We start from the raw sequence: 12,789 nt of genomic DNA on the forward strand, positions 1-12,789 counted from the left end.
GTACCGCAGTTTTCAATTCTCTTTCTAATGCTCAGAAAGTCTGGCAGCGCCGCTGGCAACGGTGCGCATTTTATAAATAATTCTACTTGAGAGAGAGCCGTTTGCATTTAGTTCCCAGCGGTGATCGCGGTCAGAGCGTTTCGGCCGCTGACAATTCGTTCATTCAGTATCCAAAAGTAAAGCATAGATTTTAGAAAACATAATATAAATTGCATTGAATTAGTATAGGAAGCACAGGAAAAATGTCGGGCGATGTGCAGCCGCGGAAACGTAAGGATAAACGCAGAAAACGTGGTAAGTGCGTCGGAATTTTAGTGTTTTTTGACATATCAGCTCACAGGCTGAAATGTGGCAGATCTTTTATTAGCGAAATAATATTGTAGAGTGCCTTTAAAAATAACTTTGCCCTATTATATAAAATTATACGCCGCTGTTGTCGCTATGCGTGCCATCAAAAAAGAAACAGATTTATTTTTATTTTTTAAAACGATTTTCGGCGCTGTCGGAGCACAAATACTCATATGTACACATGTATATGTAAATACATTAGTTTATGAAGTGAAAATACATACACATATAAATGCATTTGGTAATTTAAAAGCCGGAATTTCTACCAATATTTTCAAGCAATTGCCTGGTTACTACAAGCCGCCCTAAGCCTCTTTTAAGAAGCCATAAGGATTCGTATCTCAGTCCCCTACCTATGCATGTATGTACGAGTACATACATACATATTTATAAATAAATTCCTCTTCTTATTTATTTAAATCTTTTCTGAGGCAAACAATACGACATTCTCTTTATCTTTATGTCGTTTCTTATCTCGAAACAAACTAAAAAACGTTCCACTACTCTCTTGTATCTTTTATCTAATCTCTTTTTAGTAGAATAACTCAAACAAAGTGTTGATCGTTGCACTTGCTGCCATGTTTAATGATTTAAGCAAATATGTATGAGTGTATATGTATATTTATATCTATGTACATATATCTATAAATTGTATGTATTGCCCACAGTATTGTCAGGAACCTTATTCACGTTCTGTATGAAAATTAATTAAATATGAACTGCAATATTCAAAGTCAAGTCACTTCCGTGAGCTTAATGCTCTGCCACCCATTACACCCACTACATTGTGGACATCTTTCATTTAATCGCAAAGTCTACAAAACAACATACATATTTTGAATGTATGTACATACATATGTCTTTCATTTGGCCAAGTGCCCAGGAACATGACTTGCATGTTCATTGTTTATAATTGCGAATGTGTGTCTATGTACATACATATATTGGAATAAACATGCCGACATGTTAATTGGCGTTAGCTTTGTCTAGTAAAATAACTAATCTAATCAATGTCACTAAATTTCTGTCTAGATGATCGCAAATCTGAGGGCGAAGTGAGTTTTTCACGCCAGCAAAGCTTTCAAGGTAGCAAGTACATTGTAATAAAAACTTTGTCCTCTCTCTCACTGCATCCCGATGAAGCTTAGCTACCCAACATGCTTTGTGAGCTGCTGATCTTGCTACCTGCTACTAATCTAAACCTAATCCACACTTAATTAAACAATTACTAAACACATGTGTTTACCTCACATGATAATAGATGACGACGAATCTTCCCATGGCGTGCACATCACAAAGATGGGAAACGACGACGTGCATTTGCACGTGCATCACGAACATGGTACGGGCGGACATTGGTGTGCCAAAATAATATTCTTCTCGCTAATGGCAGTGCTGTTGGGCCTCGTGGGCCTCATTATAATGGAAAATCGCGGTTTGGCGGACTGTAAGTAACATTTTAAACACTACTTGGTATTACAATTGGATGTCAAATAGACACAAATAATTTGCATACGATTCGATTAATTTAAGGATATCATGATGTTAATTTCATTTTACTCAAAAAACTATAAGAAAATTGATAGCAAGGATATAGTTTTCATAGCCAATTTTTTATATTTTACGAATTGATATGCAAATTATTCTGTATCTTTTGTTGATAACTTTATACCATATTAAACAAAATAAGGTGGTGGTCTCATCGCAAATATATTATAATAATTATTTTGTTATATTATGGCAATTTTGCAGTAGACACGCCATTATCAGAGTCGCGCTTCTCCAACTATTTTGATGGGTGGGTAGACGAGCATCGTGAGGAACATGATGAACACGATAAACACGGGGCCGCCGCAATATCAGGGGAAGATCATGACGATCATGACGATCATGATGATCATGACGATCATGATGATGATGACGATCATGACGAACACGACGACCATGATGATGATGAAGATGCGGAAGAAGAGGTATTCAATTCATTGATTTCAGTCTGTAATTATCGGATTAGTACTTTCAATTTAGTACCACCATTAATTGCTTTGAGATAATTAGCTTAAAAATAGTTATACATACATAAATAACAACAGACTTTCAGGGTTCGTTAATATACGAGCATATAAACAATTTGTGCTCTTAATATTGTCCTTTTGTATAAGTTGACATTTTAAATGTATTTATAATTAATATCCCTTATTGTTAGGCTGAAGAAAATGATGACGACGACGAAGCAACCGCAGAAAAGGAAGCCGACGAAGAGCAGGAATATGACCAAGATGAAGATGAAGATACGGCCGCCGAAGATGATGGAATTGAAGAGTCAATAGAGCTATCGAAGATACAAAAGAGACCCGAAAGTGCACCCAATAAAATTAGCGATAATTTAGATGAGGTTAATAAATATATTAAGATTATATTATTTTGCGTAATAATTGCATTTTTTTCGGTAACAGAATGATGAAGAGGATGACGAAGACAATGAAGAAACCACTGAGCAGCCCCAGTCTCAATTAAGCACAGAAAATGAAGCTGATAATGATGATGAGGTAAGAAAACTTGTTTTATATTCCTTGACAAAAATATATCCCATTTTAATTGAAGGAGGACGATGCTGAGAATGACGTGGATGATGAAGACGACAACGAAGAAGTTGAGGAGTCACTTGAACCACCCCAGTCTAACACACCTGAGGATGATGCCGATGAGGTACATTTTTATTAAAAACTATGTCAATTTAGTTGAACTCTTAGTACTTATATCCCGTAGTTATAGGAATATTCTACAAAAAGTTGTTTAATTAATTGTTTTGACTTTTGTTACTTACAGGACGATGATGAAGCTGATGATGATGCAGATGATGACGATGCAGATGAAGAAGATATTGAGGAGTCTGTTGAGCCACCAAAATCTCAATCAAAGCCCGAAAGTACGTCAAATGCAAATGATGAGGACTTTGATGATGTTAGTTAGATATTTTTTCAACCCACCAATTCGCTCTTAATGCTTTATGGCTGTTGCAGGATGATTTTGAATCGCTTGATCAGACGGTTGATAATGAAGCCGAAGAATTGTTGTTAAGACAAGAAAAGGCACGGGAAGCTGCCGCTTCAACCGCAGATATTACTAACCAGGATACTTCCAATGATAATGATAACGATGCAGAAGCAACAGAGTCATCTTGGTTTTCATCGCGTAAGTATATAATGTAATTCGAACGTGTAAATCATTGTGAAAAAAACAGGGTTAAACAACGCGCATCTGCTCCACCTTTTCGACGTGAAATTTAGGTAATACGAGTATATATACTACATATGTATTTTATTTCGACTACTGTACAAGAAAGTGCAAATTGCGTTTAGTTATCTGTTGTTATAAGATATGATTTCATACTAAAACCTACATCATTTTACAGTTCTCGTCAAATTTGGCGTTGGCGTTGCACTTGCCTTAGTTTCACGGCTTGTATTGATACGGAAAAATCCAAATACAAGTGAGTTTTCTATTGCCATTCAATCGAAGCACGCCCAAGGTTATTGCAATTATCTTATAACTGCTTAGGGTTTGTTAACACAAATTGGCGCTTATTTAAATTTTTATTTAACCCAATCAATGGAAATCTGAGCTCGTTAAGTGTACTCTTATTATCAAACAGGCATGCCTTTTCTTAATGTTGTGATGATATTGGTTACCAAATAAACTAACTACCATAACAAAATTGTTTCGAATCGTAAAAACAAAAATTTGCACTTTCTTAAAAACTTCAATGGATGTTGTATTAGAAAATTTGCTAAATGTTATTCAAGATCTTTATTTGGGCTTATTATTTGTATTTTTGTTTTATTGTAGTAAACGCTTTGTTCTCCTTTTAGTTAACGCACATGTATGTATATTGCGATTATTTGTAAGAATTCTATCTATCTATAATATTCGATAATAATACTCACCATTTTACCCGATTCGCGCTCATAAATAGCCGAACAGATGAATCAGGAAGCCTGTATGAGACGTAGGCTGACAATCGCATCTGCCGAAGATCATATACCCGACGATGACGAGGAGCTGCCACCGCTTGATGATGGTTGAGATATAAATTTAAGGCCCAAGTTACGCACCTTGCAATAATTGATAGATTGCTGGTTAATTTTCTAGTCTTTGCAAGAGTCTGTATGCTTCCAGTTCAAAATAATTTCATTCCGTGTGCAGTGAAATTATTTTGAGCATTTCAGTTAAAAAGTTATCCCTAGGATAATAGCACTAATTTCATTATTTTCATTATGCAACATTCCAAGAATATTCCGAAGAGGAAATTGAAATCGAGGAGGAAATCGAAGTTGAGATCAGTGACATAGACGAAGCCGCCGATGGTGTGGAAGGTGGAAGCGATGATAATGTAGCCGCATCGCACAGTTATGTTCCAGAAACATTCGAACAACTAAGTGCACAGTATAAGTCAAAGCAAGAGGCTCAGCAGGAGCCAAAAGAGATCACAGCAGTGTCAACGGCAGCCCCAACAAAAACCAGAGAGCAAATATCGACACCAAAAACATCTGCATCTGATCCTGAGCCGACTGTGTCTACTGATATATATGTGGAGTATGAGGACGGTGCCGCCGAGGACTATGCGCAGGACGAAAACGACGAAATAACGGACGAGGAGGACGAAATCGATGATGATTATGGCTATGAACTCGAAGAAGGTGATATATCTGATGTCGACGACACAGAGTTAATGAATAGACTAGAAGCCAAATACGGTCGCTTGCCGGCCAAGGAATATGAAAGTGATGCAGATTCCGATGATCCAACCTGGACACGTAATTACTAAATGTACTATATACACGTTTCGAAACTGTCAATCTCTAAAAACAAAATAAAAAAACAAAAAAACAAATCCCAATACCACAACAACAACAAGAACAATCAACTGAATCCATCATTATATCGGCTCATCCGACATCTTCGCGTAACTGTTAGATGCTAAAGTAATCTTCCAGTCCATAATCATGGCATATTTTACACATTTTCTAAGAAACTCAAATTATTGTCCAATTCCTATATAGTAAGTGTTATTTATAGTTGCCAACTACTTACATTTTAACCGCATTTAAGAGCCGCCAAACACATAATTTTAATACTAAGCGTTCGTAAAAGGTGGAGCTTTCGTCTATTTAAACCGTAAATTATTTAATTGTGAACTTTGCTTCAGCTGTGTATTTCCAACGTTCTCTCTTCTTGCGCTAACTAATTCTGTAATTTAATAATTTTAATAGAAATTAAACCTAAAGAGGCAGCGCCAGGCGCTGGTCCTAAAGCGAAATTAAATACAGACGATGATGATGATCTTTTTGAAGCGGAGCTGCGTAAGGCTAATGCCGAAATGATCAGAGAGGTAAGTTCAAAACTAAAACTAGTTGTGGCTTACCAAATGCTACTATTTAAAATTGTTTTTAAATTCTCTCAACCTAGCTGAACAATCATTAGAATATCAAAACAAAATAAAAAAAAGTCCTTTCATAGCTTTAATTAATGCTCGCTTTCTAAGTTCAATAAGCATAAAATAATATTTGTAATTGTTTCTGTTTATTTGTTAAGAATATGCTACTTTATATGAATTTTGACAAGCTTGCAAATCAATTAGTATTTAAGACTGCATTAAATTCGAAAATAATAGACAAAAATCATTTAATTTGCCATTTTTGTATTGGAAAAGCGTACTTACCATTTGGTAGTTTCCATGGATGTAATTGGTATTCCAATACACACACCCACTGGATTACCAACTATGTGTCCATTTACCAAATAGCAATTACGATTTTTTTTAAAAACTTTTTTCATTTTATTGTTTAATGGTTGATGTTGTAACGTACTCTAAATACTTACCAGCTTACTAAACGACTTTATTGCTTTTATTGCATGTCTTCTATTTGTTGCAATGCCTTTGTTGACTGAATAACCCCAGAATCCGAATCCGGCGAATGCTTTGCGCGCATTTAACAATCTAATAATCAAATACACGCACAAATCATCGGCCCATTTGGCAAGAGCTCGCGCTCTGGAGCAGCTGGCCGAGATTAGGCAAAGCAATGAGATTCTGGAGCAGGCCATTGATTCCTATAAACGTTACCTGGCCTTTGCTGAACTGATATCCGATGATGGCGAGTTTCGGGCAGCTGGAGAACGTTGCATCGAGCATCTGAGATTCATGGGTGCGTACTGGACAGAGATCCATACTTGTAGTTGGGAACATTTCAAGCCACGGTTCGCACAGGTTATCAACAGCAAGCGGTGGCCATTCACGAGCTGCTCATCGACCGCTTCTGGGAGGAACCGCAGCAGCGCAATCAACTAACGCTCACATATCTGATGATTAATAAGTGGGTGTGTGTTTTCTCCCATATTCCTCCCAGCACTCCAATGAAATGCGTCTCTTTCTGTTTTAGTTTGGAGCTAGTGAGACGCACAGCGGGGAATACGCTGAAAATTTGGCCGCAAGATGCATTGGCACAGCTTTATTATGGTCTGGCGGTGAAGCAGTTGGATCGAGACTATGCTCGAGCTCTACCCTACCTCAAGTACGGCATGGAATCGGGACTGAGGGGTACACAGGAGGGCTTTTTCTACCTGGCGTTGGGCGAGACGCTGCAACGCTTGGGCAAGCAATCGGAAGCGCTGGCCGTGTATGAACGTGGCGTGGAGAAGCAGTTTTTTCCCAGCGTTTATCAGAGAGCCCTCTATAACGAGCCCCATTTGCGTGCTCAACCCTTTTGGGATGTAGCCGAGACAGGCTATGCCGAATCGTTTGAGAAATTGCAACGCAATTGGTCTGCTATACGCGATGAGGCCTTGGCCTTGCTCAACCACCATGGCAATTTCCAAGAGGAAACGGAACAGCTTCGGGATACTGGCGATTGGACGCAATACGAGCTATATGCGCAGGGTCAGCGGGTGGGCAGGAACTGCCAGAGAGCACCTATAACTTGCGCCCTACTGGCCGGTTTCTTTCCAGCAGCCACAAGCTGTCGACGCGGCCAGGTTAAGTTCAGCGCCATGCGGGCGCAGACACATGTTTGGCCTCACTGCGGACCCACAAATTGTCGTCTGCGTGCCCATCTGGGGCTCGTGACCCCCGAGCCACAATTAACGAGCTTACGAGTGGCCGAGCAACTGCGGTGAGTTCTCCGTCAACACTTTAATGTTTTCCAAATCACATTTTCCATCCTTTACAGAACTTGGCAGGCGGGTGAGCTCTTCATTTTCGACGACAGCTTCGAGCACGAGGTCTGGCACAATGGCACGGAATTGCGTTTGGTGCTGATTGTGGATGTTTGGCATCCGGATCTGACAGCAGATCAGCGCCTTAGCATGTCGGAGATTTGAATTGGCTTTCAGTTTAACAAAAGACGATTCCCCTCCCCCCGAACACCAGCCTGCTTTAGTTTATTTTCTGGTTTTATATTCGTTTAGCTTAAAGGTATCTCTTACACAATAGCTATTGTATGTATGCGTGTTCAGACTAAGTATATATTTGTACGGATTTTATTGTAAGACTTATGGGTTATGTGTATATCTATATGTATCTGAGTTTGGCAGCAGCATGTTCGCTTCACTCAGAACGTGCGCAAATCGACTAAATATAGTAGACTATTTTGATCTTTAACACATTGCGTGCTAAACTTTTACTTAAGCTAGAGTTTGCTAAACAAAGCGCTACACTCAGAGAAAATTAGTAAATGGGTAAGTTCGAAAATTCGTGTTTTAAACGCAAACTTCTATATTGAAGTACGTTTAATAAATACGCGTTGCTCTTTCTTGAAAACTCATATCACCTTTTGATAATTTCATGCTATTAATCAATCATAATATCAATGATGAATTGCTAATATGTACAAATACTATATATTTGAATATTTAACACAGTTGCTCTAAAGAAAACATTTTCCATTCCTTGTTATTAAAGTTGAGATTTTTTGATACTTGAATTCAGGCAACTCAATTGCTTAAAGTACTTTAAAATATTGACTAATTAATTAATATTTAAATATTGAGTTCAAAGAGGTCGGGAATTTTTAGTCATTAAACTGAATACTGAATATTGAAAATACGGTCAGCAGGAAAAAACCTGTTCTAAGTCTGCTTTAACCTTTTCATAGACTGCTTTAATACCGTGTTCCGAGTTAACTTAATATCTGTTTTATAGATTACAAACAAGTCAGTGTTTACAATTTTCATTTTTGAATTCATAAAAAAATATTCGTTTTTGTTTTACATACTTCTTGTTTCAGTCAGAAATTGACGAAGTCCAACCACTTGGAAAGTATAGTTTAAAGAAACAAAAAAAAAAACGATAGAGCTTTTTCTAGGTATCTCACTCGCAGTGTAAGCGGCGTATGGATACCTATTTTACGATCAAAATTAAAGAAATTTTACTTGGTTACGTCCAAGGGATTGTTTAAATCATCTAAATTAAATCAAGTAAAATTTCTCTTTAAACCAGATATTTGGTATTTTATTTCTATTTAAGACGAAGTTAACAACTTTGCTCTAAATTTTAGACCGACATATATCAACTAGGTTATTATAGATATATCAAGGTGATCTTCATTACTCAACCCTAGGTTTGTACATGTATTCGGAATGTTAAAAATTCAAAATCAAAATTTTCGATATTCACCAATTGAGACCTCATCGAATAAGCTACATTTCAAAATTACATTTCTTCTCATTTTTAAAATATTTCTGCCGGCATTTTAGGAATTGAAAAATTTGTAATAGCTGTCGGTAGAACAGTGTAATTTTCCAGAGCTTGTAGCGTTAATAGAGATGTTACAGCTGTGGCAATGAAGTCGTTAAGCACTGGTTTGGGTAATAATAGGTGGGAGGGCTTCCTGCCAACTCTTTAGCAAACCCGAGCATATAATTTAATACTATACAATTAATTATTTTTTATATAAAAAGCGTTGAATGCTTTAGGCATTGCTCTTTTCAAAGCCTGCTCCGATAATGAAGCGTTTAATATTCTGTTACATCTTTTGTGCATTGACTGTGCTGGAAACATGTGCGGATTTGGATATATGCCTGACGGACGGGAGCTGCCTGCGCGGCACTTTGATGCCTGGATACCAGAAAGGAGAATTCGAGGCATTCATGGGCATACCGTATGCTCAGCCGCCAATAGGGGACTTACGATTCAGGGTGCGTAGAATTTGTGCGCCCCGTAAAAATCTTAATAGAGAAAGGAGATTGCTTGCAGAATCCCGTTCCGGCTACCGCATGGAAGCAAACATTGGACGCGAGTTCGCCTAAGGATCCATGCATACAAAAGAACTTTTTTTTGAAGGACTGGCCTGTGTATGGATCAGAGGATTGTCTTTATTTAAATGTCTATAGGCCGTTGGTAAGGAAATGCTTCATGTTTCATCTATTCGCTATATAATGGACTCGAAATGTTAGCGTCGTAGTGCAGAACCTTTGCCTGTAATGGTATATTTTCACGCGGGAGGATTTTTTTGTGGATCTGCAAGTATAGGTTACGCTGGTCCAGAATATCTCATGGATACGGAACAGGTTATTATGGTTAGCATGAGCTATCGTTTAGGTCCTTTTGGTGAGTTATTCGATTATTTTGACTTGGCTCCCGACTCGTACCATTCTGCATTATTTTATATAATCTTAATTGTAATTAAATGTTATATATAGGTTTTTTAAGCACTGGCAATGAGCATATGCCCGGCAATTTCGGGCTTAAGGATCAACGTCTGGCATTACAATGGGTGCAAAAACATATTGGCTCCTTTGGTGGAGATCCCCAGCTGGTGACCATCTTCGGTCATAGCGCAGGCGGAGCTTCTACGCACTTTCACATGCTCAGTGAAGGATCAAAAGGTGAGAGAGCTAAAATATTACTTAAAGGCTATCTGCATCTAACAGAAAGAAGGCATGGCTGTCTAGATGTTCAACCGTCTGTCTGTATGACCATCGATAACTTGTTAGCTAAAGATACTAAGGACACCAAACTTGGTATATGGTTAATGCAAATAATACCAAGTTGATTAAAAACCATAGAAAACCTCATTATCTCATAAAGCATCCCAAAGACCGATCGGTTCAAAAATGACTCTCAGACGGAATTTGGTATTTTACGTTTTTTACAATGCTTCAAAATAATCTGAAGTTTTATTTAAATTTTAATTGATGGACTATTGTAGAGATAGAGTATATAACCTTCATAATGTCTCTTCTGTAGGTCTTTTCCAACGGGCTATGACGCTGAGTGGCGCTTTGGCTCCTTGGGCCAAATTTGAAGAGAATCCCTTGGCGCAGGTACAAAAACTGGCCGTTGAAGTGGGCATTAAAGATGCCATGGCACTAGATTGTAAGACGCTGACTGAAGCTTTACGTAAAGTTGATGCTAAGGATATAACGGAAGGCAGCACTTTGTTTAAACAGTGGAATATGTTGCCCCTAGTGAATTTTCTTCCAACTGTGGAGGATCCATCTACTCCAGACGGGTTTTTCTATGAAGATCCTTGGCAAATCCAGTTGTCTGGGCGTGCGCATCAAGTGCCATGGGTGCTGGGTGCAGACTCGCGAGCTGGCGAGGGTCTTATAATGTTGCTGCCCATTTTAAATGATCCAGTTGTGCTGGCCGAGTTCAATGAAAACTTCCTAGAGAGGTTTCCTCTGGCAATGCCTCTGCCGGCCGGCACCTCAGCCCAAGAAATCAAGGATCTGCTGCACCTGTATGGGATCAGCGAATACAAACTCAACAATGAGACCTTACCCACATTGCTGGAGGTATGCCCGAGAGTAGCATTCCAGCATAGTTTTCTAAGAATTTTTAACTTTTTGCAGATTGTGGGAGACTTTGACTTTCAATATCCGGTCTATGTGTCGGCAAAAGCGAGCAAGTTGGACAAGCATTCTGTGTCAATCTATAGTTTTGAATACCGAGGCCAGCGAACCATGGCCTCATTGTTCGTACCAAACGGGATTGACTTCGGTCTGGGCTCATCCCATCTGGACGACGCTATGTTCACGCTAAGGCTTTCGGCTTTAATGTCGGACTTTCCAAAGGACTCTGAGGAGGCAATGGTCATAAAGCGATTCACGAGCATACTTGTTGACTTTGCCAAAACCGGGTAAGCTCTGCGTTATCAGAATCTTTTCTATCATCACTTATAAATGTACCTGTATATATCTTTATATTAAGGGTATTTTACAATCAAAGCTCGTTGCCCGCATGCAGTGCACAGGAATTTACAGATGAAGAAATTTGCAGTTTCTTGAAGATTGAAAAGAGGGACGGGGCCTACAATGAGGCCATCGAGCGGCGGGTTGACATGCGCGCTCTTCCCATCTGGAAGAAGATGTATCTTGAGTGATCCAGTTACAGCATATCGAGTGCGACCCACTTTCCAATTCTTATACTATACTATACTATACTATACTATACTATACATCACCACTTATCAGAGAAGCAATGTGAAGGTCAGCAACAATGTATTATACTTGTATTTAATAACAGAATGCAATTGTGCGAAGTTGTTTTGTGAGTTTCAAGGGTATTGGGTGCACAGCGAGGGCCGTAGTTGAATATTAAGGGATGCAGAACCAATATTAAAATTATTTCACTTTGCCAAACAATATATTTAGTTTCATTTCTTACATATACATATTTGCATTTCTTGCACATTTTTGTTAAACTTAGTTAGGAAAAAGAACCGGTAAGTGGAATTCAATAAAATCATTTTATAAATGAAGACAGCAATACTAGACCGATTAGACTAGAATTTATAGCTCTTTCCAAAAGTACTTAATTGTAATTTATTTATGTTTGAATAATCTTATAATCAATTTTAACGGCCCTGTAACAAATACGAAATATTACCTTAAAGTTATTTTTAACAAGAAATTCCCCTGAAAGCAATTAAGTGCAACGAACATGGAAGCGTTATCTTCGTCTGCGCTGCAACTATATATCCTATACTGTTTCCTTTGTTTGTAGTCGAAGAGCTGCTAGAAATGTAGAAGAAGGTTTGACTTCTTTCCAAAAATTCGTTTGTATATTAGACTAATCGTATAAAGTCAAATCCATACTTGCAATAGCACATCATCTCTTGAAAGACCTGTTGATGATGTATATTCTTATCAAAAATAAAAATTTAAAGAAAAGATTTTGGGATAATCGCAAAATATAGCGTATAAAATTAACGATGCAGTCAACTTCGAGTTTATTATAAACCATAGCCCTATTATTTGATACATAAAATCACTCTTAGTCTTTCTTTCTTTTTTATTTAGATCTTCTAAGCAATCAGTCAAAATTGCCATAGCATTGACTATTACAAATAAGTTAATTCTAGTTGAAAGATTTTAACTAGATAATGGTTGAGAACAGTATATCGAAAAGTCGCATTCATAGTTAGGACACACGATTCA

The 12,789-nt window shown here is 38.0% G+C and overlaps 2 protein-coding genes across 7 annotated transcripts; both read left to right on the top strand.

Annotated features, from left to right (window-relative positions):
- The first annotated feature begins 125 nt into the window (after positions 1–125).
- On the top strand, positions 126–8,012 carry LOC115631092 (aspartyl/asparaginyl beta-hydroxylase). 6 transcript variants are annotated; one of them, XM_030527743.1, is made up of 17 exons: positions 126–294; positions 1,381–1,434; positions 1,610–1,795; positions 2,101–2,321; positions 2,555–2,743; positions 2,805–2,897; positions 2,953–3,057; positions 3,178–3,312; positions 3,372–3,543; positions 3,764–3,841; positions 4,325–4,429; positions 4,641–5,165; positions 5,622–5,740; positions 6,311–6,557; positions 6,620–6,725; positions 6,792–7,520; positions 7,578–8,012. In XM_030527743.1, exons 1-17 carry the CDS (start codon positions 243–245, stop codon positions 7,726–7,728), a joined length of 3,267 nt encoding a protein of 1,088 aa, XP_030383603.1. In that variant the 5' UTR covers positions 126–242; the 3' UTR covers positions 7,729–8,012. The 6 variants fall into 6 exon arrangements, with proteins under 6 accessions (XP_030383603.1, XP_030383612.1, XP_030383620.1 ...); XM_030527752.1 differs by lacking the exon at positions 1,381–1,434; XM_030527760.1 differs by lacking the exon at positions 7,578–8,012 and having other exon boundaries at positions 6,620–6,729; positions 6,792–7,139.
- Positions 8,013–9,351: 1,339 nt separating this feature from the next.
- LOC115628487 (cholinesterase 1) lies at positions 9,352–11,887 on the top strand. The gene is made up of 7 exons (XM_030524658.1): positions 9,352–9,543; positions 9,602–9,745; positions 9,802–9,955; positions 10,048–10,233; positions 10,595–11,145; positions 11,203–11,489; positions 11,561–11,887. Exons 1-7 carry the CDS (start codon positions 9,352–9,354, stop codon positions 11,730–11,732), a joined length of 1,686 nt encoding a protein of 561 aa, XP_030380518.1. The 3' UTR covers positions 11,733–11,887.
- Positions 11,888–12,789: the final 902 nt, after the last annotated feature.

Source organism: Scaptodrosophila lebanonensis, unplaced genomic scaffold, assembly GCF_003285725.1.
Source record: "Scaptodrosophila lebanonensis strain 11010-0011.00,11010-0021.00 unplaced genomic scaffold, SlebRS2 tig00000001-arrow-pilon, whole genome shotgun sequence".
NCBI classification, from domain to species: domain Eukaryota; kingdom Metazoa; phylum Arthropoda; class Insecta; order Diptera; family Drosophilidae; genus Scaptodrosophila; species Scaptodrosophila lebanonensis.

What these genes read in the sequence shown, in the direction of transcription:
- LOC115631092 (XM_030527743.1), top strand. Translation starts at nt 243, where the DNA reads ATGTCGGGCGATGTGCAGCCGCGGAAACGTAAGGATAAACGCAGAAAA. An exon ending in ACGCCAGCAAAGCTTTCAAG is followed by an intron (nt 1,435 to 1,609) that starts GTAGCAAGTACA and finishes ACATGATAATAG; the next exon opens with ATGACGACGAATCTTCCCAT. An exon ending in CTGAGGATGATGCCGATGAG is followed by an intron (nt 3,058 to 3,177) that starts GTACATTTTTAT and finishes TGTTACTTACAG; the next exon opens with GACGATGATGAAGCTGATGA.
- LOC115628487 (XM_030524658.1), top strand. Translation starts at nt 9,352, where the DNA reads ATGAAGCGTTTAATATTCTGTTACATCTTTTGTGCATTGACTGTGCTG. An exon ending in TAAATGTCTATAGGCCGTTG is followed by an intron (nt 9,746 to 9,801) that starts GTAAGGAAATGC and finishes TCGAAATGTTAG; the next exon opens with CGTCGTAGTGCAGAACCTTT. An exon ending in GTTGACTTTGCCAAAACCGG is followed by an intron (nt 11,490 to 11,560) that starts GTAAGCTCTGCG and finishes CTTTATATTAAG; the next exon opens with GGTATTTTACAATCAAAGCT.